This window comes from Phoenix dactylifera, unplaced genomic scaffold (genome assembly GCF_009389715.1).
Source record: "Phoenix dactylifera cultivar Barhee BC4 unplaced genomic scaffold, palm_55x_up_171113_PBpolish2nd_filt_p 000526F, whole genome shotgun sequence".
Lineage (NCBI taxonomy): Eukaryota > Viridiplantae > Streptophyta > Magnoliopsida > Arecales > Arecaceae > Phoenix > Phoenix dactylifera.
Window position 1 is genome coordinate 58,671 of NW_024067936.1, and position 27,236 is coordinate 85,906.

At 38.4% G+C, this 27,236-nt stretch overlaps 2 protein-coding genes across 10 annotated transcripts; one reads left to right on the plus strand and one right to left on the minus strand.

Annotated features, from left to right (window-relative positions):
* Nucleotides 1-750: 750 nt before the first annotated feature.
* On the plus strand, nucleotides 751-18,124 carry LOC103716227 (phospholipase A(1) LCAT3). Of its 4 annotated transcripts, XM_008804139.4 has the most exons (11): nucleotides 3,716-4,142; nucleotides 4,553-4,644; nucleotides 4,903-5,030; nucleotides 5,193-5,328; nucleotides 5,469-5,520; nucleotides 5,678-5,778; nucleotides 6,922-7,098; nucleotides 12,382-12,539; nucleotides 15,708-15,762; nucleotides 15,859-15,912; nucleotides 17,535-18,124. In XM_008804139.4, exons 1-11 carry the CDS (start codon nucleotides 3,914-3,916, stop codon nucleotides 17,733-17,735), a joined length of 1,383 nt encoding a protein of 460 aa, XP_008802361.1. In that variant the 5' UTR covers nucleotides 3,716-3,913; the 3' UTR covers nucleotides 17,736-18,124. The 4 variants fall into 4 exon arrangements, with proteins under 4 accessions (XP_038975234.1, XP_008802360.1, XP_008802361.1 ...); XM_039119306.1 differs by lacking the exon at nucleotides 3,716-4,142 and adding an exon at nucleotides 751-833 and having other exon boundaries at nucleotides 4,536-4,644; nucleotides 15,708-15,912; XM_008804138.4 differs by having other exon boundaries at nucleotides 3,710-4,142; nucleotides 15,708-15,912.
* Nucleotides 18,125-20,432: 2,308 nt separating this feature from the next.
* LOC103716241 (conglutin alpha 2-like) lies at nucleotides 20,433-26,046 on the minus strand. 6 transcript variants are annotated; one of them, XR_003387393.2, is made up of 3 exons: nucleotides 24,718-26,046; nucleotides 21,334-21,398; nucleotides 20,433-20,903 (listed from the first exon to the last, which is right to left on the minus strand). XR_003387393.2 is itself a non-coding variant. In XM_008804164.4 (2 exons), exon 1 carries the CDS (start codon nucleotides 25,864-25,866, stop codon nucleotides 24,730-24,732), a length of 1,137 nt encoding a protein of 378 aa, XP_008802386.2. In that variant the 5' UTR covers nucleotides 25,867-26,046; the 3' UTR covers nucleotides 20,433-20,903; nucleotides 24,718-24,729. The 6 variants fall into 6 exon arrangements, 5 of the variants coding, with proteins under 5 accessions (XP_008802386.2, XP_017700468.2, XP_038975235.1 ...); XM_008804164.4 differs by lacking the exon at nucleotides 21,334-21,398; XM_017844979.3 differs by lacking the exon at nucleotides 21,334-21,398 and having other exon boundaries at nucleotides 24,722-26,045.
* Nucleotides 26,047-27,236: the final 1,190 nt, after the last annotated feature.

Sequence of the window (27,236 nt, forward strand, 5' to 3'; positions counted from 1 at the left end):
ATCTTCATCCAATTAACCTAAAAATAAATGGTACATACTAGATATGCTACTAGAATAGGTCAACTCATATCAGCTCTCACCAATTAATGCATTTTTTTCCGATAGATACACTATTGTCACATATTAGCAACATAGTCTGGTATGAAGATATGGAGCATATATCATACTACTAACCTTAGTAAGTCGATATGAAATTAGTCTCTGTTCTTGCACAAGCTTTATATTGAAAATCAGTCCCTATCTGTCTAATATCCTCGTATAATCATCGAAAGCTCATACATTATCAAATCCCTATCATATGATATTATGGCTCATCAGAACCATGGATAATGTCAGACACCATATAATTCGTTTGTATGAAACTTTTTTAAGTGATTAATTATTATTAATAATAATTTTATCAAAACAATTACTTCCAAAACTTAAAGTAACCATCTGGGTCCTATGTCTTATGTTTCTAATTATGTCTTTATTCTAATATGGATACTATACCATATGATGAATTTCATGTTGGACAGCTAGACTCATATCTAAATGCAGTAAGCCATTATGATCCCTATCAAGGACATAGTTTGGGTATCATTATTGATACATGAGTTGGCTGTAAATTTACTAACATCCAGAATACAGTAAAATGTCTCGTTGTTTAGATCAAAGAACCATTTGCAAGCTATGTAATCTGGTTTGCATCTCAATCTTAGACAATTTTTTTTTGATGTAAATTGCCAATGTTGATAGTTTAATGTGATCGCACATGAGGTCTCAATGCAGGGTTACCACCTCAATAAAAGAGAATCTCCATATAGTTACTATATACCTCAGCAGTCTCACAGGTGCGATTCCCAACCTTACCATAGCCATGAACATTTCAAACACTTAGGAATATCTGAATCCTCCTGCGATAAATATTTCGACCACCGATAATTCTCCTGGAGTAGTTATGGATTCTTTTCTGGTTTTAAGACCGTGAGAAAAAATTCGTGCATTATCCCTACTCTAACACTTCCTATCTTGCGGGAGTTATGGTTGTTCATTTCCAAAATTATAGTTTCCGTTTTCTTTCTTCTTTTTCTTCTGGAGCTAGGTCTCTCTTTTTGTACCAAAAGAATAATAAACCATCTAATCAAGGAATTTAAAATGGCTCTCCATAACGGTGGAATGGTGTCAAGCTTGTGATCGAGGGACTTACAAGCAACTCAAGTGGGGTGGGGAGGGGGCTAAGATTTTTTTTTTTTCCAATACATTCTCTTCTTCCTAATGTTCCAAACTCCATTTTATGGTATTATGGAACCCTATTCTAAAAAATAAGGTACCATGAGACCCACATGCTATTTTAGGCAGGGTTAGGCCCCAATTCTGGTCCATGCTAGTTACTCTATATATTGATTGAGACTTCAAATTTCAGTCCATGAGGTTATTTTTTTGATCCCATAGTAGGTAGTTGAGCTGCTCCACTAGCAATCTTTACTACTTTGATACATGAAAAATTGCCTTCTCCAAAGATACCATGTGTTTTGTGTTCACTTCAAGAAAGAAGAAGTGTTCTCTTTCAATATGTGTGTGTGTGTGTGTTCTTGTTAACGTACAAAGGAAAGATCATATTTGTTGAGTGCACTTCCTGAACGAAGCTTGGCTTTTATAAGAAGCTTGCATCAAAAATTTGTTTGGCTTAATTCTTATATAAAATCCAGCTCAATTCTATTGGATTTTCCAAATAGACCCTTAAGAGGAAAAAAGAGTGATCCTGATTTTGGATTACCTAAATTATAGTTTGAGCAGTTCTGGTTATTTCTAGCTATAGCCATAGCAAACATACAATATATCCTTTTTGGGTCATTATGCATCAGCACAAGTAGCCTCATTTTTCTTTTAACAGAGAAAATGGAGGACTAAAAACTGCACCAGCTTCATTCATAAAGCCTGGGTTAGAACTGGATTTGGTCAAGGACAATACCTTGCAGCCAAATTACAGCGACTAGTCTAATTACTACATGGGATCGGTCCAATTAGTGGCTACCCATTTACTAGATTATATAGATACTGTAGCATGCCAAGGAAGCATTTCATCAGGGATGAGATAGCTTCAATGACAACCTACATGCTTCTGACCTATGATATCAACTTTCCCATGCGGCTTTTCATTTTACACCGCAGGGTAACTGATCAGTTGTCCCCTTTTGATGGATATACCAAGTGAAATTTTAGATGACATGAGATTGCTGATACCAAAACAAGAGATTAAGGTACCCAACAATTTTTGGGTCCCAAATAACTTGCTACTAGAAAAAGAGCCATCAACTATTAGACTTTAACCCCTTCCTGGAGGATAGGGTAGCAATAAAGAATGCCCCTAGAAGTAGCCATGACATATATTATGACCTGATGATTTTTTTTTTCTCCATAATGGTGCCGAAATTTCACTATAAGCTAAACTAGCATATAACCCATGTGACATGCAAAATATGAATTATTTCTTTTTTTTTTCTCAAACCTTCTTCAAATATAATATAGTAATAATATAGCACATTATAATATAATAATTAGAAGACTTCAATAGTCAAATTTGCCCTATCATTACCGGCATTCATATGACAAACGAAGAACTCTGCAACTCTTGTAATTAATATCGGTGCCATTAAAATTGATCTTATGCAATATGCAGGATATGAATTTTTTTTCTTTTTATTTCAACTATTTTTGAAATATAGTATGATAATATAACAAATTATAATAAATAGAAGGTCTCAATAGCTAAATTTTTATCGCATTCAAATAATAAACTTTAATGAAAGCTGACCACATTGATATCCGTATCACTAATACAGATATTCATGCAAATAAACCGAACCTCTATTTTAGATACATATAACAAATAATAGAAGAGGCCAAAAGAACATATAGAACTCTGAAAAATAATTCAAGATTAATATACATATGTGCTTATTAAGATTGTAGCATATGCAACATAATTCTTGATATTCACATATCGTATTGAAATTTATTATATATGGATACTATACTGGCTTAGGTGTTTAAAATCATTAGATTTTATATTGGAGTTAATACCACAATATGACACTTCCATTAGGTGGAAATATTAACTTACCATATTAGTGCATCATGTTCTACTTTTTCTGGCGACGTGTCACCATACTATATAAAAACAAACAAGCAAAAGCCAAATTATATGTATCATCTGTATTTCCCTTCTAAAGGTATCAATATGAACAAGGACAACCACCTAACCAAATAAAGATCAAATTAAATAAAAACCAATGCCTAAAAGCCAAATTATTGGAACCATCTACACTCCCCTCTAGAAACATATCAACACAAACAATATCATCCATCTAATCAAATGAAAGGAGACCCATGATTAAAATAACCAAACAAAAATAAAAGCCAACAAGCAAAAGCCAAATTATCCAAACAATATCACAGTCGCGTCTCTGTCCGGATTCTGGACTCGTTCACACGCTTCCAACGAGCGGCATATCCCTCGCACATGCCTTTTCGGCTGACGGCAACGGATCTCCCCACGTGTCCCGCGGCTCGGGAGAAGTCGGCCCACGCTATCCCGTAGGGCCCGGCTCTAATTAATTAGGCGCTCGTAACTCGTCCCCATCAGGATATCATATCCCGGACAGCCGTCTCCGATATCCTCCAACTCTTATACCCATCCGACGGTTGATATCGCTTACCGCGGCCGCGGTATCTTACTGCGCTTCCGCGCCTACCCTCCCGCTCTAGAGAGCGCTCTCCTTGACTGCGAGGTGGACAGTGCGAAAGGACCGACAGCTGAGGCGGCCTTTTTTAAACCCTCGGGACGGATGCCCTTCTCGTCCTTCTCGCTCTCCTCCCTCGCGAGAGAATTTTCTCTCGGACGCTATCTTCTCGGAGATTTCTCCCACCGATGTTCGGAGAGTGCGGGCTCCGGCTGCCGTGCCTCGGGCGCGGGAGGCGGCGGGCGGCGGCGGCAGGGAAGGAGCTGGAGCCGGTGCTGCTGGTGTCCGGCATCGGGGGATCGGTCCTGAATGCGAGGAACAAGAAGACCGGTCGGAAGATCTGTGTCTGGGTCCGGATTCTTCTGGCCAATCTCGAGTTCAAGAAGTATGCCTGGTCCATATATAATCCGGAGACTGGTATCAGCGAGTCCACCCCCTCTTTCCCTCCCTCCCCCTTCTCTCTCTCTCTCTCTCTATCTCTCTCTCAAACTCGCTGATAGGGTTGGAATTTTAGGACCTGTTTTGGTTCTGTGAATGGATTGATTGAAGAGGAAAAGTAGCCACTGTAGCTCAAGTTTGACGATTAAAAAAAAAATAGAGTTTTTTTTTTTTGTGCTGAAAAAGAAGAATCTTCTAGGATTCTTCTATTGGCTAATGAGAATTAAAAGTAGACCCCAAAAAGGGGTGGGGACAGGCATGATCGTTATATTTATTTTTCTGCTTTTCTACTTCCCTGAAAAAGAAGTATGTAAAAAAAAAAAAAATCCTTTTTGGAGTTGAACTGAAGTATTTTTGTGATCAAATTAGTAGGTGGTTTGGTTTGGCAGGATATGTAGAGTCGCTCGACCCGGATTATGAACTTGTAGTTCCTGAAGATGACTACGGCCTACATGCAATCGACATTTTAGATCCATCATGGGTAAGTTGGATTTGACAATCAAAATTGATTGTTTTAACCAAAAATAAAAAAAGACAATCAAGTTTGATTGTTGCAAGACTGCACATCACAAGCCTAGGAAATTTGGAAATTGGAGGTTATTGTGAGCGATTACCTCATTTGTCTAATTTGTATTGCCTGCTGTTCCTATCTTCATCCAACTTGATTGATATATCATATATATCATCCTTATGTTACTAGATGCTTGAAACTATTCTTTTTTCTATTGTGATATTGCAGTGGGCTAAATGCTTGCATCTGACTGAAGTGTATCATTTCCATGATATGATCGATATGCTTGTTGAATGTGGATATGAGAAAGGAACCACCCTGTTTGGCTATGGTTATGACTTTCGCCAAAGCAATAGGTAGGATATTGGTTATTGTTCAATCTGTGCTTGTTGAAGCTAGTAAATTATTTTCAACAATATGCGAGACAATCTATAATTCTATATGTTTGTTGATTCCCCAAGCTAATGAGTGAAAAGTGTGGAATGTTTTTATAATCAAATGGTATGTGTTGTCGACAGAATTGATAAAGCATTGGATGACCTGAGAGTAAAATTGGAAAGTGCTTATAAGGCTTCTGGAGGGAAAAAAGTGAATATAATATCACATTCTATGGGTGGATTGCTTCTTCGGTGCTTCATATCATTATACAATGATGTGCGTATTTTTCCATTTTTACCTTTGTCGTATAAAAATCACCGTCATTTAGTTGGTCATGGTTATGGTTGTATACAATAAGGACTATGCAATACTTATACAAGTGGAATGAAGGTATGAACTGTTTTATAATTTGTCAGGTGTTCGCAAAGTATGTAAACAAGTGGATTTGTATAGCATGCCCCTTTCAAGGTACCTATTTAGATCGAAAACTTTCTCTCCTCTATTTCATTTTATACATTTAATTAGGGTTCTTAATGTCTTGTGGATTATGTAAATTTTATTCCAAAGTTGAATTTACCTAGATAAATTTGTAATTGATTCTTAATTTGGGGCTGCTTTTTAACAGGTGCTCCTGGATGCATCAATGACTCCCTTTTAACTGGTCTGCAATTTGTTTATGGTTTTGAAAGCTTCTTCTTTGTTTCTAGATGGACGATGCATCAACTGGTAATCTGCGTTACCTGGACTCTCGTGCCCACTTCCTAAAATCCATGTTGGATGCATAACCTCGTCTGATATACATCAGATGCTTGGATACTTATAAAAATTTATTAATTTTAGTTTTTAGAATCGGTGGAGAGCTGATCCCTCCCAACAATTAGTTTGACCTGCTATACTATTTTGCTCTTTTTAGAGTTGGTTAAGAATATACATAGTAAAATAATTTTACAAATTGTCATTTTCCTAAAATTTTTAAGTTAACTAGGAAGTTTGGATGAGGAACATGCATTTTGGAAGATCTTAACAAATAATATCTTAATATTTCCTTTTATAAAATACTTCAATTATATATTTTAGTTAAAAAAAATTTTCTATGTGTCTCCATATCTCTTTTATTTCTCGTGTTGCTGAGCCAGACACTTGGACATGTGTCCAAATCCGATTCGTGTGTTGGTGTCCATGCAACATTGCTGGCAATTCCCTAACTTGTAAGTTTATTTCATTGTGAACCTAAGGTAGTATAGAACTATACGTGCAAAAAAAGAAAAAACATGATAATGCATCAATTTTGAAGGAAAATCAAGCTGCAGCTGCATAATGCTGATCTTTCCTTTAGTTTTTGTTTTTGTTTTAAGATCATGATGAGTTTCCACTCCATCACCCAATTTATATACATAATATATTCATGTCTATTTGCATGCATGTCGGCATGTGCATGCACACAAATAGTGTTTATTTCTATTTAAATCTGCTTGCTTAAGTTCTGATACAGTTACTGGATATCTTCTCAAGAGTTTTGCTACGTTTTTCAAAGATGCCAGCTGCATATCTGTCCTAAAAGCGTAAAAACATCTTCTTTGGCCCATTGTATATCATTAAGTTGGAGAGAAACCTAACATGATCATAACTAAAAGAAAGAGCTTTCATGTTTTCCACTAGAAACATACATGAGGAAAATAATGCTTAAACAAATTTGTTGGAGGAATAACTTTTCATGTTTAAATCATGACATCTGACAGAGAGAGCTAACTTAAACAAATTGTGCAGAGAAATATACCATGCACAATGCCAAAACTAATTTGTTGAAGATATGTATCACTTCTGTGAAGTAAGACAATGTCAAATGAAACCATTTGATGAACTTTGCAGTTGATTGAATGCCCATCTATCTACGAAATGCTGCCAAACCCAGACTTCAACTGGAAGCAGCAGCCTGTGATTCAAGTCTGGAGAAAACCATCTGAAGACAATGAAGCAGTCGAGTTGGATGTCTATGATTCAACACAGTGCATCTCTTTGTTTGAAGAAGCTCTAAGGGATAATGAGGTATGCATTGTCTGGCTTATATAAAAAAGCCTTTCTAGACCATTTGATGCAGATATATATGACTAGTTTCAGTTTGCTTATTGTTTCTAGTCAGTTGTTTGCCGTCTCATAAGTCTAAAACAAAGATTAAATGTTGAACAATGTCTTCTGCAGAACAAGTTAAAACTCCAAGAACTTAACAAGAGACAGAACTTAAATAAGCTATATTATGTGTAATTGATTAGCAACTAAGTTAATTATATAAGCTATCATTTTGTTACCGAAAGGGATAGTGTTTAGTAGGACCTGCATTGGACTAGTTCATGTGATCATCAATTTCGAGCATCCTTTGAGCTATTCCTAGATATTTAACCAATGGAATGTGACTCTGCTACATTATCATTAGCATACAGCTAGCTATTCCTATCCACTTCTATTAATGAGGTCCAACTTAATTGAATTTCTTTGTTAATGTAACTAACTATGGAGGGAGTGCTGTTGAAAACTGAGAGAAAGAATAAGCAAGCAAAATACATGTAACGTTTTATCAATTGGAAAAAATCAATTTACATATATTTGATCATGTTGAGTATTGTTGGTGAATATTGCAAGGACGAAGATACTTGAGATGATACATGGCCATATACATTATAGTGCATCAGATTATATGGAGTGTTTGCTAGTTGGATGATCTTTAGTCCTCCTTTATCTTTAACCGAAACAGTGGTTTTTTGCTCGATGATATTTCATATTCAAGTTAAAACATGACTTACAACTAAAGTTACGTATTCATGCATTATTCTTACATTGCAATTTGATATGCCTCTAGTCTAGTTTAGTCGGGCTATTACATCAAAATAATGATGATTTAAGAGGTGGCATGTACAATCAATATCATGTTGGCTATATATAAACATGCTATAGGAGTTATGTATTGCATATGCCAATCTATATTATGTTTTGACCAAGGTCCGTGGAACCGATCAAACTGATGTATTGGTGGGGGCCGGTACCGGTTCGGAACCGGTACCGAACCGGCCAACCGAAAAAAAAAACCCGAGTGGCATTAAATGCCCACGCGGGGCCACATGGGCTCGTGCTCGTGCGCGGTGCCATGTGGGATTGCTGCCCCGCATGGGGAACCGCATGCGGGCGCTGTTCCCTGCATGTGGAATCGCGCGCGGGCGCGAGGACGGCTTTTTTCCCCCCCTCCCTTCTTCCTTCTTTTTGAACTCTCTTCCTCTCCTTTTTTCCCTTCTCTCCTCCTTTCTTCTCCTCTCTTTTCTCCTTCTCCCACGAGCAAAGAAGGGGTCGGAACCGCGAGCAAGATAGGTGATCCTCGTCGGCCTGAGGGAGGAGGTCGGCCCGAGGCCCGATGCGACAAGTAGGCTTCTTCTTCCTCTTCCTTGCTCTTCTTTCTTCCTCTTCCTCTTCTTCTTTCCCACGAGTATCGGTGCGAACCGGTGCGGTTCCCACCGGTACAAGGCAAAGAACCATTCGGTTTCGACCCCTTTAAGGTTTGAACTGAATTTCATGGTTATACCGTACCGGTGGAGGCCGGTGTTGGTACGGTACAAGCTGAACTGGTCGGTTCAGCAGACCTTGGTTTTGACCCATTCTGTTTGCCATGCACTGACCCAAACCCATGGTCGGCGGAACCATCCCGAACCTCCCGGTTCGGGGCATCCCGAGCTATATCGGCGACGGACTGGGACGGTTCCAGCAATCAAACCGAGATGCTGTCGCCGGAGGATTGAAGGAGAAGGACAAAGAGAAAGAGAGAGAGAGAGTAGGGGAGGGAGGGAGTGAGAGAGAGAGGAAGAAAGAGAGACTGGCCAGGGGCCGGCAGGCGGAGGCCAGGGAGACGCGGAGGTGGAGTTCCACCTCTAGTCTCTTGTTTCGTTCGAAATAGAAACCCGGAGGGAGCCTGTTTTATTTTTGCAGATTTTAAGTTGAAGTCGGCAAACTCATTGCCAATTTCACTTAATTTTTTTTAATATATTTTTTAAAATTTTGCGATATTTAAGTAAAGTTGGCAAACGATTTATGGACTTCACTTAAAAATTGTAAAATTTTTTAGCGGCCAGACCTCTGTTCGAACGAAATAGGGACCGGCGGCAGCCTCCTCTTGGCCGACGCCAGCCTTCGTTGACCCTCTGCCACCCTCCACCGGTCTCTCTCCCTCTCTTCTCCTTCTCTCTCTTCCATTCACTCTCTCCCATTCACTCTCTTCCCTACCTCCTCTGCTGCGTCAGTACAGGTTCGGCCCGGCCCGGCATGGCGCGAGTCTGTACTGACTCGTACCGCTGGACAATCGACATGGTGTTCGGTACCGGCACAATAGATCGTGCCCAAACCAATACATATCTTTTTCTTGGAGTTGAGCTCTAGCACATGACTGACTACATGACTAATATGACACGGGATAATATGAAACCATATCATGCTAAATTGTATTGTGCATATTATGATGTACAATGGTAGTCGCTTGTTGGAATATTGTGGCACACTTTATTCTGATCCATGATTCAAAATATGGTCCAACTCTTAAATACTCGTGCAGTCTAATAGAGTTGGCAAACCAATTTAGTCAGAAGTTTGCTCATTTAGTAGTTTCCTCCATGGAATTGCTTCTTGACAAGATATGCTTGTCATGCCTCAAAATGGGGACATAATATGACCATGCTACTAAGGGGTACATCCCATGATAACACGAAGCCAACAATTATAATCTCAAATAAAATAAAAAGTCCAAATCCATCATCCATTAAATAATTGAATAAATGTTAGTTCAGAGTGGCTAAATCTAAATTTAAATATCAAAATCTATAATCTCAAAATTTAAAAATTCATCAATTATAAATTCATAGTCTATTAAAGAACTAAAATTTTGTTACAAAATTGCCAAGCTTGCTAGCACGAACTCCAAGCGTAGACCATTCTTCATTTCTAGTAACCCTATTTATCTAGAAAGAGAAAAAAATAATAAAGAGAGATGTGGGCTACACAGCTCAGTAAGTAAAACTTATACCTCCTTATTGGATCAAGCATAAGTTTTTATATGAACAATTCATCATTAAAGAAAATAACAATTATTTCCAAATGTGGCATTCATAGTACAATATGATAAAGCAAGTTTAAAGCATATCATGCATGCTTAAATCATCAATATTTCACAAATGTGGTTCCAAGTTTGTATTGCAAATCAATTCTTAAATTATTCTTTTTGCTATATAGCCATATCATAGTTTAAAGCGTTGGAGCTTTAAAAATATTTATACTTTTTCTTAAAATGTACACATAAATAGATGAAAGAATACTAAATGGCATGGTAAGATTTGTGCTTCATAAGCATGTTGTTTTCATTAAAAATATTTATGGAATCACTTTTCATAACAAAGCATAATTTTCATAATACTTATGTTGATCTTTTATTTCAAAAAAACATGATATTATCATTGGCAAACCACATGTATGAAAAACATAATAGTTTCAAAATTATTAAGGAGCAAAGATCTACTTATCTCTTTCGCTTTGAGTCTTCAAAACTCACTAGGCAAATCGGCTAAAGCTATTTAAAGCATTAACAGCAAAATTAATTTCTAATCGATGACTTTAATAGGATAAAAATAACCAGAAAAGTGGATGGTTGGCCAGGCGTGTGACAACTCTGGGTGAGTTAGATCTTAAATAATTCGATCAGTGAATCATGAAGCAGTGACTCGATCAAGGCCAAGTTTATTCGACAAGGATCATCAATAGTGGGTTTTACAGACTCAACAACGGTCGGGATGATCGGTTCGACAAGTTGCCCGGGCACCAAGGTAGTTCAAAGCCTTTTGTAGGGTCAACTTGGGTCCATAGGATAAGGAGGTAGGACTCTGTATTGGGATCCATGGGTCTTCTTTGATCCATGGGTCTTCTTATAGAGAGAAAGAAAGAAGAGAGAAGAAGAGAGAGAGAGTCTTCTCCTCTTCTAAAAGAGGAAGAGAAGCTGGGATCGCTGGGGACTGTGCCAGGGGGCATGGTCGGCTGCTGGAGGCGGTGGACAGTCAGCAGTGGTAACTGGATGGCGGGAAATCAACGAAAAAAGCTGGATAAAATAGGGGATATGGAGATTTTCTTTGTTATGGAGGCTCATAGGGAGGCCGAGGAGTCCATCCAGGGGTCCAGCATCAAGAAGCGGCGGCGTCGGTGGTGAAAAAAGAAAAAACTCAACAAAAACTGGGGATATGAACATCGAATCCTTTCATGGTCAATTTTTAGTGAATCTCTTAGCCAGCGGTGGTGTTTTAGGACTGTGGAAAGGAGATGAAGCAAAGGGATGGAAGACCGAGGCTTTACCTCGCCTCCAGCAGCGTTTGCATCTTGAATTTCTTACGGGTGCGGTGCTAGGGAACGACGAGCTCGGAGCAAGAAAGAGGAAGAAAGAGGGAGAAAGGAGGAGAACTCTCAGTGGTAGAGGGTCATGGAGGGCTGGGAAGATGTTCCTATAGAGGACTTCCTAGGGTGCCGTGCGAGTCCGGCGGCACGTGTCCGGCTTTTATTTTCCTTTTTTTATTGTTTGGGTGGAGACTTGGGTTGACTCAATGATGGGGCTGGTCCAGTGGACCGAGCCACCACACTACTTACGCTCTCTTTATGCTTTAAAAGGATTGTATCATTGCTCCGGCATCCCACTATTATTATAACTGACTCAATGTAAGAATGACTATAATGGACACGTACCAGAGCACCATGGTGCACACTACACCATTGTTTATACAGATATTAAAATACTTCAAATTATATTAGCAAGCTCCATGCAGAAAAAACCTCCATCTTAACATAACCCCAAGTGTAAACTGATCCTTCCAAATAGACGAACAATCACTTTGTACCTGAATATTTTTTTCTTTCTCAGTTCATACTAGCTTTCCATGTTTATGTGAATGCAATCTTAAAAACTCTCTTTTTCTTACATTTCTATTATAATGAATCATTAAACTTCTCACGACTTTACCGGTGCATTGGTAAGTAAGGAAAATTGTGTTTGATTTGCTTAAAAGGTGTATAAAACTTTGGAATAACCTCGAGTAAATGTCTTCTTACAAAACTCATCTGAATTTGATACATTTTTTCGAAATTTGGATGTTACTTGGGTACCAATCATGGAGGATGTCAAAGTTGTAACTGATTCATTTGGAGTTGAGCTTTTTAGAATTGGATAGTGACATATATATGTGTGATATATATAAATTGCATAAAATTAAATCCTTAGTTTACCCATGCTTATCTATTTCATTCTTTGACTTCTCATTGTAGCTGACGTATAATGGGAAGTCTATTGCTCTACCATTCAATTTTTCAATCTTCAAGTGGGCTGCCGATACTCGCCAAATTCTTGACAATGCTCAATTACCAAGCAGCGTTGGCTTCTATAACATATATGGGACATCATTTGACACTCCGTATGATGTCTGGTATGTAATTTTAACTAATTTTTTGTACTCTAGCCTTAAGGAAATGCTCATATGACTCTAATTTTTCTTCCAAGTTTCTGAAGGCCATTCCCTATTTCATTTTATTAATTAAAGGATCATGTTTGGATTTCTTGAGATTCTTTAATTTTTGCAGCCATTTCATGACCTTATCTAATTGCAATTTATCTTTCCTCAAAAAAAAAAGAAAGTATATCAGCATATCGCTTAGTTTGTATCCTCAGGTCTATTCTATTGTGGCTCTCAACTTGGCATCTAACAGGTTGGGCTTACCTTTTAGTTTCATAATTTAGGCCTGTCTCGTGGTTTGATTGCTGAGTGACCTCTCCTGGAACTATATAAGCCTGTATTAATCCCATAACAACCCAACTAAGCATGATAATTGTTTCTACCTTTGCTATTCTGTTGCTTAGCATGGGCCTTTAGTATGTTTCTTTTAACTCGATTTCTTTGGGCTATCAAAATATTGCCGGTTTGCAAAGGCTAGAATTGACAATGCATATTGAGCTGACTGAGGCCTTGGCTTGTAAAAAAATCCAGGGTTAGCGTATGGACACCTGTGCATAACACTCAGCTAGGCTTGTTGACTGCCATATTTGTCATGTTTAGTTTTGTTTATAAGGACCAATAGTAGCATTGTAATATAGTAGGAGTAATATGAATAATGAAAATTTATTATATTAATACCGTTTTGAACCATGTGAACTGCCTTTCTTCAAGCAGGCAGCAAACCCATTAGAAAATTCTTACATGTGGTAAACATTGGAAGCTTTATGCGTCAACTCTCCTACCACTCATGCCTATCAAAAGTCAACAAATCCCTACTTTCTGTAAACAGGAATTTCAGAATATGTTACTACCTTTGGTACTTAATGGAAACAGGTATCTGTACTTTAGTTTTTTTTTTTCTTTTTCTGTTTTTTTTCATGGTTGATGTAATTCCCTTATAGGTTATGATTGCAGAAGAAAATGTCTATTCAGTTTCTGTAAATTTTTAGAAGTCAAAGCTGGCTAAACTTTAAGGTTAGTGCTTCTCTTCTTCAGACCATGTGTGAAACAAATGAAATTACAAACTAAGTCTATGAACTTATCCTCAGAAGGGAGACCATCTTTTTCTTCATTTTTGTCATTAGTGTTCCTTATTTCTGAACTTTTTTTTTCAGAGTGAGGTCTGTTTTCAGGTTTTGGTGCGGCTGAGTGTAAAGCTGCTCCAATAATGCTCTCTTCAAACATCTTGTGCTGTAATAGTTTGTCAACTTATATACTATAAATGAAAGAAATAAAGACTATCTGTAAACGGACTGTCAGTTGGCATGATAAATATGACATGGTAGGAGTACCAGTCCCTTACAGCATGTGGCATTGCCACAGTATTGGCTGCATGTCAGTGCTTAGTATGCAGCCATACTTTTGCAAGCCAAGCATTTGCACAACGTGGTACAGTACGTACTAAGCAAAGGTCATGCCAGGTCGTCAAGGCACTATCACATGATGCCCTTATTCTTAGTTTGTATCTAACAAATCTACTAAACCTGTGACTGCATAATTATATTCATGAATCATACCAACAGCAGTTGACTGCAGCTGATGATATAACAAAAAAACAAATACAAGACTTGATTACGGGAGAGAAATGATTATCTTTGATGACAAAATAAATATGCACATTGCCAGGAAAGCATAAAATGTAACAATAATACAAGCTTATGATCTTCTGATAGAATGCACTAAATTTTATTGGGACAGTCTTCATCTCTTTAAATACTTCAAGGCTATTCTTTGCATTTATAAAGTATTGGTTGATTGGAGTGGAAGGTAAGTCCAAAGATTTGATCCAAAACAATCAATTGTCTTATTTATTATTATGTAAAGAAATAGTTTGCAAAATGCATATTTATATTTCCAATTTCATGAATGTAGGTGAGGTTGCTTATGCATCACTTTAGTCACCACAATCCCTAGTATAATTTTGGTAGCTGCAACTTGTAACTCTACTAGTGCAAGTAGTTCCCAACCCTCTGGTGGAACTTTTTTTGCATCTCTCCCCCAGCCAACATACATTGTATACCATCTTGGCTATATTTAACACAGCTTATCAAAGTCCAGTCCTCTGGGATTGGAACACTAACACAACCTTATGTATCTATGAAACTCTTCAAAGGGAATTAGTGTGAGACTTTATGATTGGTGAATGTAAGAACACGGTTACTTTGTGTATACTGCAGTATAAGCGTATAATGGATATCTTATATTTCTCTTATTCTGTTGTTGATGTATAAATACAAAAGTCTATAACATTACTGTGAAAATATACTGATTTCAGAAAATGGTTGCTAATGCTAGAACAGCCAGTATTTATATTGATGTGTTCCTCGTGTATGGGAGGAGGTAAACAGCCATCTGAAATGGTCATGTTCAAAATATTGATTGCTGAGAATTTGAGTAAACAGCTTTTGTGGGTTTCATTCCATTCTTTTTCCAATTCTACTAAGGAGATTATTCTCCGCTATGTGATCTATGTTCACAATAATGTTCCCTCCAGTTCCTACAATGATAATCACCTACATATTTCTCTTTAAATAATTACTTGGTCTGTTGTTTCCAGTAACCCATATATAATTGACTTGAGATGACTGACACGTAATTATATCTTCACAGTTCCAACCTTTCCCCCTTTCAACTCCTATCAACTATTAATATTATGCAACATAAAAAATTGATACTAAATCTCTCAACTATCCTTCAAAAATTTATTTCCTCTTCTTCACCTATTGCATAAAAATGCAAAATGTTGAGCCTAATGCCCACCATGACAGTTTAGGGAATTAAAAGACTATTATTGCACTCCTTTTTTTGAACAGTGCATTTCCTTATAGGGAATAATATCCTATTAACTTACAAACCAAACTCCATAAACTCTTTCTGGCAGACTTTTTTTTGTATGTTCTTGCATGTTCAGAAGTGATCTGTCTGTTCTTATAGGTTGCCAGTCTGTCATGCTTGCTTTTATAGAAGTGATGCTTATTTTTCATTATAATAATCATTAGTCGTAAGCCTTGTGCAGACTATGTGAAATTGCATTTTCAGATAATATTTTATAGGAATTAGCTAAAGTAAGAATCTTAACATGCTTCTACTTGTTTGTTGCAGCTATGGATCTGAAACATCACCTATTACTGACTTGTCAGAAATATGCCACACCATGGTATCTGATACATCATCTCTTTATAATTTGTGCATATTAATGTTGTTCCAATCATTGATTGTAGAGATATCTGAATTCTTGATGGTTGGTTCTCAGCCTCAATATACTTATGTGGATGGAGATGGGACTGTTCCTGCTGAATCAGCTAAGGTAAATTTTAAATAGGAAAATTGGGTAATGCATCAAAAGAAGATGGAAACTTTTCAAAGTATGAGAAAATAGTTGTTCTCATTGATGAAAGAAATTTGGGCTTAGTCATATTTAAACTATAACCATAAATTGAAGTAACATTGCATGCCAGATCGAACCAGCCACATGGTTCCATATGCAACTTGGTAGTGTGCCATAACTAAACGTGGTATGACATCTCAGTTATTCTGTACCAGCACCAACAGGCATACCATGTTTGGTACAGTACCATATTGTACCAGTAAGGTTCCAGTACTGGTGACTGTAGCAGTACATTAAATATTGAGTGGTGCATTTTGGGTCAGACTGATACCAAAAGCCATTTCTGATCCGACTAAAGGCCATCACCTGTAGTTAGCCACACCTGTAACCAGCTCCTGTTTTTCGACCAGTATTGAGATACTTGTAATATCTAGTTCTCCACTCCTGCTCATACATTTTTAGTCTTCCTAAGGTGTGATTCCTGCAATTTCATTCTTCTTGCTCTTGGATAGCAAGTAGCTTCACTCCAAATTAGATGAGTTATTGAAATGTTCAGCATGTTGTTTTTCTTTCTTAAACCACTGCAAGACTCAAGCCAAACCTGAATTCTTAAAAAAACCATACTTTTTGTGCTTGCTTGCATTAAGTCATTGTCTGAAAGTTTCAATCATCACCGACTGGCTTCTAAATTCTGGAGCATAGTCAATAATGTCTTGTTACTTGTGAAAAGTGCAAACATGGGCATTGCATGATGGAGTGACAAGTTAGGTTTAATTTGACATAAACAAGCCCTTCTCCTCACTGAATCTGTCCCAGCTAAAAACTATCTTGGTCACCTTGGTCCTTCATTGGCCAAGCAAAGTTTTGATTAGCTTTTCAACTCTAATTGATTCCTCAAGGAATTCATGCATATGAAATCATATGATCCAACAATAGTGGTTTCAAAGCTTTCTTGTCTCTTGAAAGGATTCACTTCAGGTTTGCAGAAAATTGGCCAAACTCAAGGATATTCTATGAGATACCGCATATTGGATGGTTAAAAATCATATATAACAGTAATCCATCCTAGGAAGGCATCTCATTCTTGGTCCAAAATGGAGAAACTTTAGAAACATTGCAAAAGCTGTTATTTTCTTTTTTTTAGTTTCTTCATATTCTGCAGCATCATGCATCAGTATTTTTGAATCTTGATGGTGTGAAAATTGGCTTTTAAGAGGGTTGTAAACATGGTTTCAGAAACTGCCAGAATTGGATGGTACGACCGATGCCATACCGTTCCGGCTTGAAACTGGCACTTGTAGAAGCTGAAACCCTGTGGATTGATACAATCCAGCCATACTAGTCCATACTGGTGCAATCCTGTAGCTCTTTATTTTTTTTTTAAAATCCATCAGTATTGGTACATATCGTCGGTATTGGTACTATACCGGATACAATATTGTTCTAATGAAAAATTGGTTCAAGATTCAATACTAGTATTTAAAATCCTTCTTGTAAATCATTCTTGATCCTTATTGTTGGACACTTGATCTCTTTGCTGTACTTTTCCCTTATACTGGTTTTTTGATATTTAATTTCTTTTCATTTTTCTTTTTGATTAGGCTGATGGATTTGCAGCAGTAGCAAGAGTTGCAGTTAAAAGTGCCCATAGAGAGTTGTTGAAAGACAAGAGAGTGTTTCAACTTTTGAAGCAATGGTTGGGTGTGAACGAGAACTCGCAGCATTCCATGTCAAGTTCCAAAGTGATGGATGTTTCTATAGAGCCAATTCCAACTCAGTTGTCTACGAGGCATCTCTTATAGTAGTCGTGAATGCTCCTTTTGAGTCAAGTGATGATGTAACACAGAAATCTTGCACGAAAGAAGTCAAGAAGCTGAGACGTGCTTTCTTCAGGATATCTTTTGGTGCGTGAGTGGTGCCTGCACGAATGTCTCTCACTATTCTTATGAAGGGCAGTGTCAGCTTACAGAGTACTGGTTGGTGAAAACGCAAGTTTTACAGTAGTTCTCACTATGAAGCTTTGATTTTCCACATATTGATTGTGGTCATTGCTTACATTTGCTGTGCTGAAATGTTCGTTATACAATACCTATCAACATTTCATTCTTGTTGGGCAGTACAACATCCTAATAAAGGCCATTGTGCTGCGCGTAATAAATCTGGAGTTAAAACCTCCTTATTTGTGTTGGTAGCTAGATCTTAATTCATGACATGACCATATGGTAGAGTTAAATGTTCACAAAGTTCAAAATTAATCAATATCATTCACATCTCTAGAATATTTATACCCAGCAATTGCGAACCAAACTCATAATATGTATAATGTTGCTAAATGCGTTTCTATAATTTCTGTGGGTCCTTGTAACAGTTGTTGAGTGTTCTTCAAACCGAAAATAATCATCATCAAAAATTATTCAGTGATTGCTTGAACAAAACCTAAGCTTGAATCAAGTTTGAACTAAGCTCAGCTGAAGCTTGAATTGATTCCAACTTGATAAAGAGTACCAAACCACTTGAAATAAGCTCGAGTTTTGTTAAAAATTAAATTGAAATTAGATCTGATTGAATAATAAACAATCCAAGATTCAACTTAATTTTAAAATTTGAAATTGATTTCATGCCAAACTTGATCAAAAGTCTGATAAGGCTCTGCTTGATTACACCTGCTAGTTGTTGTTGTCATTGTCATCGGGGTATATTTTTTCAACCAATCCTCGCCATCAAATAACAACGTGCGTGGAGAGGTACTTAAGAAAATTTGGAACGTAATTAAACAATCTTTTATTAATGAAATCCTTTAGGCAGGCTGTGGCCATTGTTTCAGAAAAAAGCAGGTAATCAGGATGGCTCCCGCATTTGGCCTTTTCCAGTCTTTTTTTATTTGGCGTTCTCATTGAAGCCCTCCCAACGTTCATCTCAGTAGATCTCTCCTACGAGCCTCCCTCATCTCGTTGTCCCGTAAGACTATAAATTTGCCTAGAGAGCCTATTTTGCTCATGATCTATTTATTTCACTTATTCTATCTCCTTCGTTAAATTTTTCCTTCATCTCTCGCAAGTTGTTTCCAATGGGAAGGCAGTGTTCGTTTTAATCTATATGCTTGCTTTCTGTAACATGACATAGAGAATTATTAATAAATTCGCTACTGAATGCGAACTCAGGCACCCATTTAATGTATTCTGGTGCAATTTAGAATACATGTCTTAAAGGGCATGCACAAGCGAATGCTGTGAATGTTGTATGTGTGTATGTGCAGTGAGTAGAGAGAGAGAGAACTAGCTTTAGCCACACTCAAGTAGCCAAGCTCGGATCCAGTGGCTTCTCTGGCCGTTTGGATCAACGCACATCCTAAAGCAGCCTGAAATATTTTTAATTTGTCAGGTGATAGTCATATGGTGTTATGTCAAATAATGCAGTTAACAAAGATAAACAGCAAGATTGCCGAGAGTCATTCAAGTAACTTGAAGGACCCGATTAATTTTTTTTTAAAAAAAATAGAGCAGAAAGTGTGACCCAGGGTCATTAAAAAAAAAAAAACTTATCTAGTTTACAATAGGACAAATGAGATCACTAAGTAAACATCAAGCAATATTGCTTTTTGCTATACTGGCCGATATTTTTAAGTTCTCTTTTGGTCTATATCAGCTGAGACATTAGAGTATCTCAATATAAAATACATTGATTTTAATCTCAATCACAATAAACTGGTATCTAAGGCTACAAATGGGTCGGGGTTGATCTGTGACCCGACCCGACCCGCTTAAATCTAAATTGACCCAGTTTGAAGGACCTGTGGGATCGAGCCAGATCTTAAAATTGAACCCGTTCCATTTTCCGGATCGGATCTGAGTTCACTGAATTTAGACCCGATCCGGATCTGTAAAATTATTTGGGCCTGCGGGCTACAGCGGAGGTGCAAATATAAGTTCTAAAGCTATAGATGAGTTGACCCGAACCACGCCTGACCTAGACCCAAATCGGATCCGAATTTTTTGGATTGGGTTCGAGTTATATATGGACCCGATTTGAATAACTCATTGGGTCAAAAATTATAGCGATAGACCCGATCCAACCCATTCTGATCTTCTATCGAATTGGATATGAATCCAAAATTAGAATCCGAACAAGAATTCGGATTGGGTCGGGATCATTCATGACCCGACCCGACCCATTTGCACCTCTATTGGTATTTTAGATTGCTTCAATCCCCTGAGATGACTATGAAATTCAAGATTAAAAATCTTGCTTTAATAATTTTTTCTTCAAGGGCTCAAATCCTTTTACTGGAGCAAGATCCACCAATTGATATTTATTGTATTTTTTTAATAAAAATTCTGTGAAGTTAATTACAATATACTCCATGAATCGGAGACAGTTTAATTAACTGTCACCCACATATATCCTATTAACAAATTTAAAAGATGAGCTAAATAATCAACCGCCTCTTCTTCACATGTAGACACTATTTTCAGAAACGGAGTTCAAGAGATTTCATCACATTAACTTTATACTTGTTCGATTTGAATGCACATAACTATTACCAGAAACTGAATGTCCAAGAATGACTCACATTACAGCAGCTACAGCAAGGTGAATCTGTGGAGATGCATGAAGGAGGAGTGGAGGACCCATCTTGAACATTTCTACCAAATGCACACATACATAATGACTATCTCGACCCTTTCCATTAACACATCATCAAGAAATCACTTACAGAAGCAGCCAAGGGTTTGGAAGCATGTCCCTGGAACAAGGAACCTCGACTTAGGCAATAGCTCAACTCATACCCCAGTGCCGTTTATATCTTGGCACCAGCATGTCCAGAACTTGCCGGAGAGGGTCTGATTGAGGTCTTCGATGCCATGGTCCTCGTCCTGTCCCAATACCACCCATATCTAAAGATCTCATCATTAGGATGCATGTCCAGGCTTGACATTGCCAACTTGACTCGATCTAGTGACCGCCAATTCCTGGCAATGGAGGAGGTTTTTCACCAGTTCATGCTACAGGCAAATCAGCTAAAACACAAGTGGATTATAATAAAAGGAAGAGGCTAACAGGATACGGGAGGAAGTGGACATAGAAGAAACAGCCCCTAGAGGCACAACAAGTGAAAGATTTGTTACTTTTTGTATTATTTATTTATACCGTGTTCTTTGTATTCATGTTCAGTGACAGAAACTGAGCAACATAGTGAAAAGTTTTTAAGTGTTCAAGGAATCTAAAAGATCAGGTTGTTTAGTGGAGTAGCAAAAACCAAAAACCGATCATTCAAAATTTGAAAAATCTAAAGGATAATCTAGATAATTGAAGAAAAATTTAAAGATTCATGGTCTATGAAAAAGAAGAAAGAGACTTTGAAATCCCTGCCATGTCCCATGCAACCAAAAATTCAGATACCTGGCTGTCAACATTACATCTCCTTTTATCACAACTTGCTTACATCTGTAAGACTGGTAGCCCCACTGTCAGACATTATGTCATCCAAATGTTAGAACTTCTTTCATGACAACAGCAAATAAGTGCATGAATGAAAGCCTTAAGATGACGCCGATGAAATAGTGCAAATTCACATTTCAAAACAAAAAAAAAAAAAGAAAAATTCATATTGTTTGTGATGCATGCAATCACCTGACCTCCTCAGCCCTAGGAAGCACAACTTCAAATTGCATGTCGTTTCCATATCCAATAATTGTTGGATATTGCTAGCATACATGACAGTTACTTGAGGATTCTAGCTCTCGAAATTAGAAAAAGGACTATGGATACTTCTCATATGCCCTAGAATACTTCCAGATGTCTCTGGAGATGACGAATAGGGCTTTCTTTTTTCTTTTGATACTGGCTTACCTCTAAATGAAGGAAGGTTAATTTTAGTGTATGATGTCAATATTAATGTTTGGAGCATAAATTATGGCCTATAGATGTGATGATGACCAAAAAACGAATTTGTGTGGCTATTCATATTACTGTATGAAGTACAGACTGTTATCATGACAACCCAGTATGCTTTATCAATGCTCCTCTTTTTTTGCATATATGCATAGATTATATTTTTTATTTGTATCCCAGCCTTACTGTATCCTATTTTTCCAAGGTTTGTCTTACCTATAGTTACATGTTCTATCATATCCATATACCATATTTGCGTTCATACATTACAAGCTCATTCCATATTATCAGGAGCATTGACCAAAATTCTGCCCGTCCCCTTTCGATTGCTCAACTAAATTGTGTGGCTTCTTTCCTCCTTTGCTCTTGACAAATGTTTCTTTACCTTTTTTGCAATCTTGAAGGTTTCGTGCGTGCGTGCGTGCGTGCGTGCGACTGCATATATATTACCAACAATCCAACCAAAATTCAGTTTCTTCTTTTTTCCCTTCCCCAGTCATATTTGTCATCTCTCTGCTTGCTCCCAATTTGAATAATATTTTCTGTTTAACAGTAAAGATGAAGTTTTCATTAATAGTCAATAAGAATACAACATTTGAGCTCTGTTGCAAATTCTTTTAAAATATGGACTAAATTGGCAAGGAGATTGAGGAAGTCAGGACGAATCAAACCACAATTATCAGTAGATATATCACAGGGGGTATTTGTGGCTATTATATCCTTATAGTAAAGTAGGTAAGAATGTTAGAGCCGATAAAGATTAGATAATCAAGTAATGGTGTTGTTTAGTTTAAAATATCTATTATTATCTTACACAAAATAGCTTAGTTTTACAATTATATATAAATCTTTCTTACCACCTTAAGTGTTTAGTAGTCTGTTTAAATGCATAAAACCATTCAAAAACTTATGAATGAAAAGCATCAAAATAATTTGTTAGCATTTGAACAACGACGTCCACAAGTAGTTCATTGTATTCGATAATGGTTGCAATTCTAGTATTCTCAATATAATTCATTCTTAAGCTTATGGCCTCCTGAGGGCACTTCAAAAATATCATTCACAACAGTAGGAGACTCTTAATGTCATGAAAAGTGAGAAGAATTGTAAGATGAACAAGGGAACCAGTTGAACTTGAGAAAGTATGGTTTATGTGTGCTGCATATTGGATTAGAATTCAGAGCCTAGCTTGGGAGAAGTGATCAACTCCAATGATCACAATCCACATAAAGACTAGGAGCGCACAGCATTGCATAAGAGATGAAGCAGCTGGTATCAGGTTATAAAGATTAAAATATACACTAAGTGTAGATGCAAAGAGATTCATCCCAAATAGTGTGACACCACTCATGTTTTAGGATCACAATATTAGAATGGCCGAAATTTACCGACGGTAAAGTCTTGCTGGTAGAAACATTCTTCACCCCCAATGGCTGTCCTGCCACCAGCACCCAACTTCATGCTGGCAACACCATCATCCCTTTCCTCTTCCTTTCTTTCCTCATCTTCCCCTGTTCCCTAGGTTGGGTCTCGATAGCCCCCTAAGCCACCAGTGCATTCAGGTAAGCCGAGTGGGACCTCTAGTTGAATCGGGTCAGGTTGGAATTGATCTTACTAGTAGAGACTGACTTGGCGCGAACGCAACCGACCCAAATTGACCTATTCTGCCATATGCTTTCCCTTCATGGGTTCAATGCAACTTCAAGATATAATCACCCATGCCAAATATCCTAAAACTAATTATATGCCCTGTGCAATGTGAGGATTTGAAATACTGCTCGCTCTAGAAATTAATGAGTACAATAGGCTGGAAGATAAAGTTAGCTTAGTAACATTTGTAGAAGGCTAGGGTAATCTTAGGTGCTTTAATAGTGATATTAGCAAGATTAGCAAGGAAATAATATCTTTGAGAGCATATTTCCAAACTCCATTGGGTCACAAAGAAGGTAATACCATATAAAAGGCAATGGTAGATCCACGCATCCAGAAAGCCTAACGATTGGGAGGAAAAATTTGGAGCCAATCGTGTTCCCAAGTATCAACTCTCCAACCACTAGTAGTATCACATCCAAAATGGTTCATAAGTTTTTCTAGGGCCTGTGCAAATGAAACAGCAAATTACATAGTACTTTGTGTGAGAACAGGGATAACCTAATAGTGTTGAGGTGATATATAAATATTCCAGCCATTGAGATCCACTTTGATGTGCCTGAAACTAGCTCCTTATTAACCAGCTTTAAGATTCCTGGAAGAAGAGTACTTGAGATGAAATAAATGCTAAATGAATTTGTAGTTCAACATGACTTAGTGAGAAGTTTGGCCTTCAAACTTATTGTGAAATCTTCTTCTTCAGATAAATTTAGATCTTAAAGTTTGTTCTTCCTAGTAACAGAGATCCAGCAGGAGAGAGACTGCTACAAAATAGAAAAGAGGAGGAAATATTAGAAGAAAATAGAAGAAGTTTCAGAATAATAGAAGGGGAGAAAGAACAGAAGTTTGATTTTTTCTTACTGCACTCAAAATAATTCACACAGGGTTCGACAATCACCCCTCATAGCTCTACCCTTCTTCATTGTGGACTGGGTAGAGGGAAAGTAAAGAAACCTCAAAACCAGGAACATGTCCATGGTGCTTATCCACACTCAAATCAATCTGGTGCATAAAAATTCAAGTTTTTATGTGTGCCTTTTGCTTATTTTGATGGTTCATGGTTCTTACAGGGCAATCAGATGTTCGACCTCAGAGAAAGGTAGGAGAAACAACAACAACAACAACAGATCAATGAACAAGAAGAGGTGATAAAAATACTAGAAATTGAAACTAAGTTGCATATACATTTGCAACAAATCTTTATCAACCAAAATGAAGTCAAAGTAGAACGCCCAAACTTACATACAGAATCATCTAGAGATAATGCCCGCCGGAATGATCGCCGTTCTTCCCATTATTCCCCACTAGGCTCTCCGGTGACTGCTGCTGCTGTTGCTGCTGCTGCTGCTGCATCACTGGGGGCGGCATCCCCCCAAGCCCGCCGTCACTCCCACCGGCTCCGGCACCAAGGAATTGGCATACTAGCCGGATCAATATGCCAATCATCTGCATCTGGGACTGGCAGGCATCAGCATGCATCTGCATCACCTGCTTCTCGTGCTCCATCTGCATCCCCAGCAGCCTCTCCCTCCACTCCATCTCCTCCTCGTCCCTCCTCTCCTCCATCCTCCTCCTCCACCGCCGCTCTCTCCTCCTCTCCTCCTCCTCCTCCTCCGCCGCGTCCGCCTCCCTCCGTTGCTCCCTCGCCCGCCGCCGCCGCCGCCTTCTCTCCAAGTCCTCCGCCTCCCTCGCCGCCTCCCGCTCCCTCCTCCGCTCCTCCCTCCTCATCGCAATCTCCCCCAGGCCCGCCACTCTCGACCCGATAACTCCCAACCTACCGCCGCCGCCGCGACACCGCTCCTGCCCCAACCCTAACCCTACCCCTACCTCCTCGTCCTCCTGCTCCGGGTTCTCCCCGGCGTCCTCGAAACCCTTGAAATCCTCTTGCCCGCCGGCGTTATGAATCTGTTCTCCGTCCTCTTTTTCCTCGTCCTCGGCGCCCAATTCGGGCTCCTCCAAATCCTCCTCTTCGTCGTCGTCGGAGGAGACGGCGGAGGAGTTCTTGGGGGGCTCGAGGTCGAGGTCGCCGAAGACTTTCTTGTAGAGGAGGAAGTTGGGCCAGAGGTGGACACCCTGGTCCCAATCGAAGCCAGCAGCGGAGGCGGAGGCGGAGGAGGAAGAGGAGGGGGGAGGTAGGTGGAGGAGCTTGTGCTTGACGTTGAGGTACTGGTGGCGCATGTTCTGGATCTTGATGGAGACGTCGCGCCAGGACCAGCGGAAGGGGAAGGCGACGGGGTCGCGGTGGTGGTGGAGGGTGTTCACGCGGTCCGCGATGGGCTGGAACTTCTTCTCCCGGGTGCGTAGCTTCGCCAGGACACCCACCGACAGAAGCCCCGAGTACTCCCGGATCAGCGTCGCCTCCTCCTCCTCCTTCCACTTCTTCCGCTTCATTTTGTTTTCTTTTTTCCTTTTTTTGTGGCCGCCGGCTGCTCGGCTGCCGCCTCCGACGAAGAGGACCGACGGACGAACACTACCTTGACGCTCGAGGTTTGCAGGGTCGTCGCCTATCGGTTGTAGACATGGCAGTGGGTTCGGGTTGTATCTTTCGCGCGAGAGGATGATTGGTCTTCTTTCGCTACAGATACCGTTCGATCATGCTCCGCACAGATCTCAAAATACTATAAACTTTTTCGCTACGTGCACAGATCTGAAAGTGGCTGCTGTGCGATCTAATGATGGATTGTTGCAAGAAAAGATAAATCCTCGTTTTGTGCAAAAGACCCCTATCCCCCGGGCTACACCTACTCTAGCTCTAGGCCTATCCAACTTGCTGGGGAAGCAAAAGGATATTTCTATATATATATATATATCTTGATCTAGTTTTATTGGAACTAATATATAGAGAATTTTTGTAATGACTAATAATTGAATGATTAATAATAAATTTCTAATAATTGAATGTTTAATAATAAATTTTTGATGGAGGAGAGTGGGAGAAAAAGGGAAGAAGAAGGAGAGAAAAGAGAGTGTGTGTATATATATTTATGTCGAGTTTTATTGAAACTAATATATAGAGAATTTTTGTTATAACTAATAATTGAATGATTAGTAATAAATTTTCGATGGAGGACGAAGTAAGAAGAGGGAAGAAGAAGGAAAAGAAGGAAAGAGAATAAAAGGAAAAAAGAAAAAGAGAGAAGAAAAAAAGAAAGGAGAAGAATTGGAGAAAGAAAGCAACTCAATATTCTAAAATTCTAATAAAAATCTATTAGAAATAAAACACTGAAGTTCTTACAAAATTTTAGTCCTAATAAACATAATAAGAATATAATTCTTTAATTTCTATATTTGCGCTTAATGGGAAGTATGCTTAGATCGCTCATCGGATGGTCCTCCGTCAATTTTTATAAATGGAAATCCATCTTTACCTATATAAGCATTTGTTAGCTATGTATTGATTTGCATCCTTTACTATGTCCAAAGCTCATGAATGTAATAGGGTAGAGGTCCATGTCCTTTCTCAACATACAGAAGGTGTTGAATATCAAGAAGTTCAAATCATAAAATAACAAGTATTTTTATCTATTGTTTCATTTTCTTTTAGTGAGAGAGAAAGGGAAGAATTGCCCAACCAAGGTAAACTAACCTTTTCTTCTTCGGTGATAAAGCTAAAAGATACGTGTTTATAACTTTGTAGTAAACAACAAAATGGTCATCTTCATGGACCTACTTAAGCATAGACATGAAACAAAAATAGACTTGTCCATGACATGAACTACAACCATCTAAAAACATTGCTGAGAATCCAATCCACTACCACC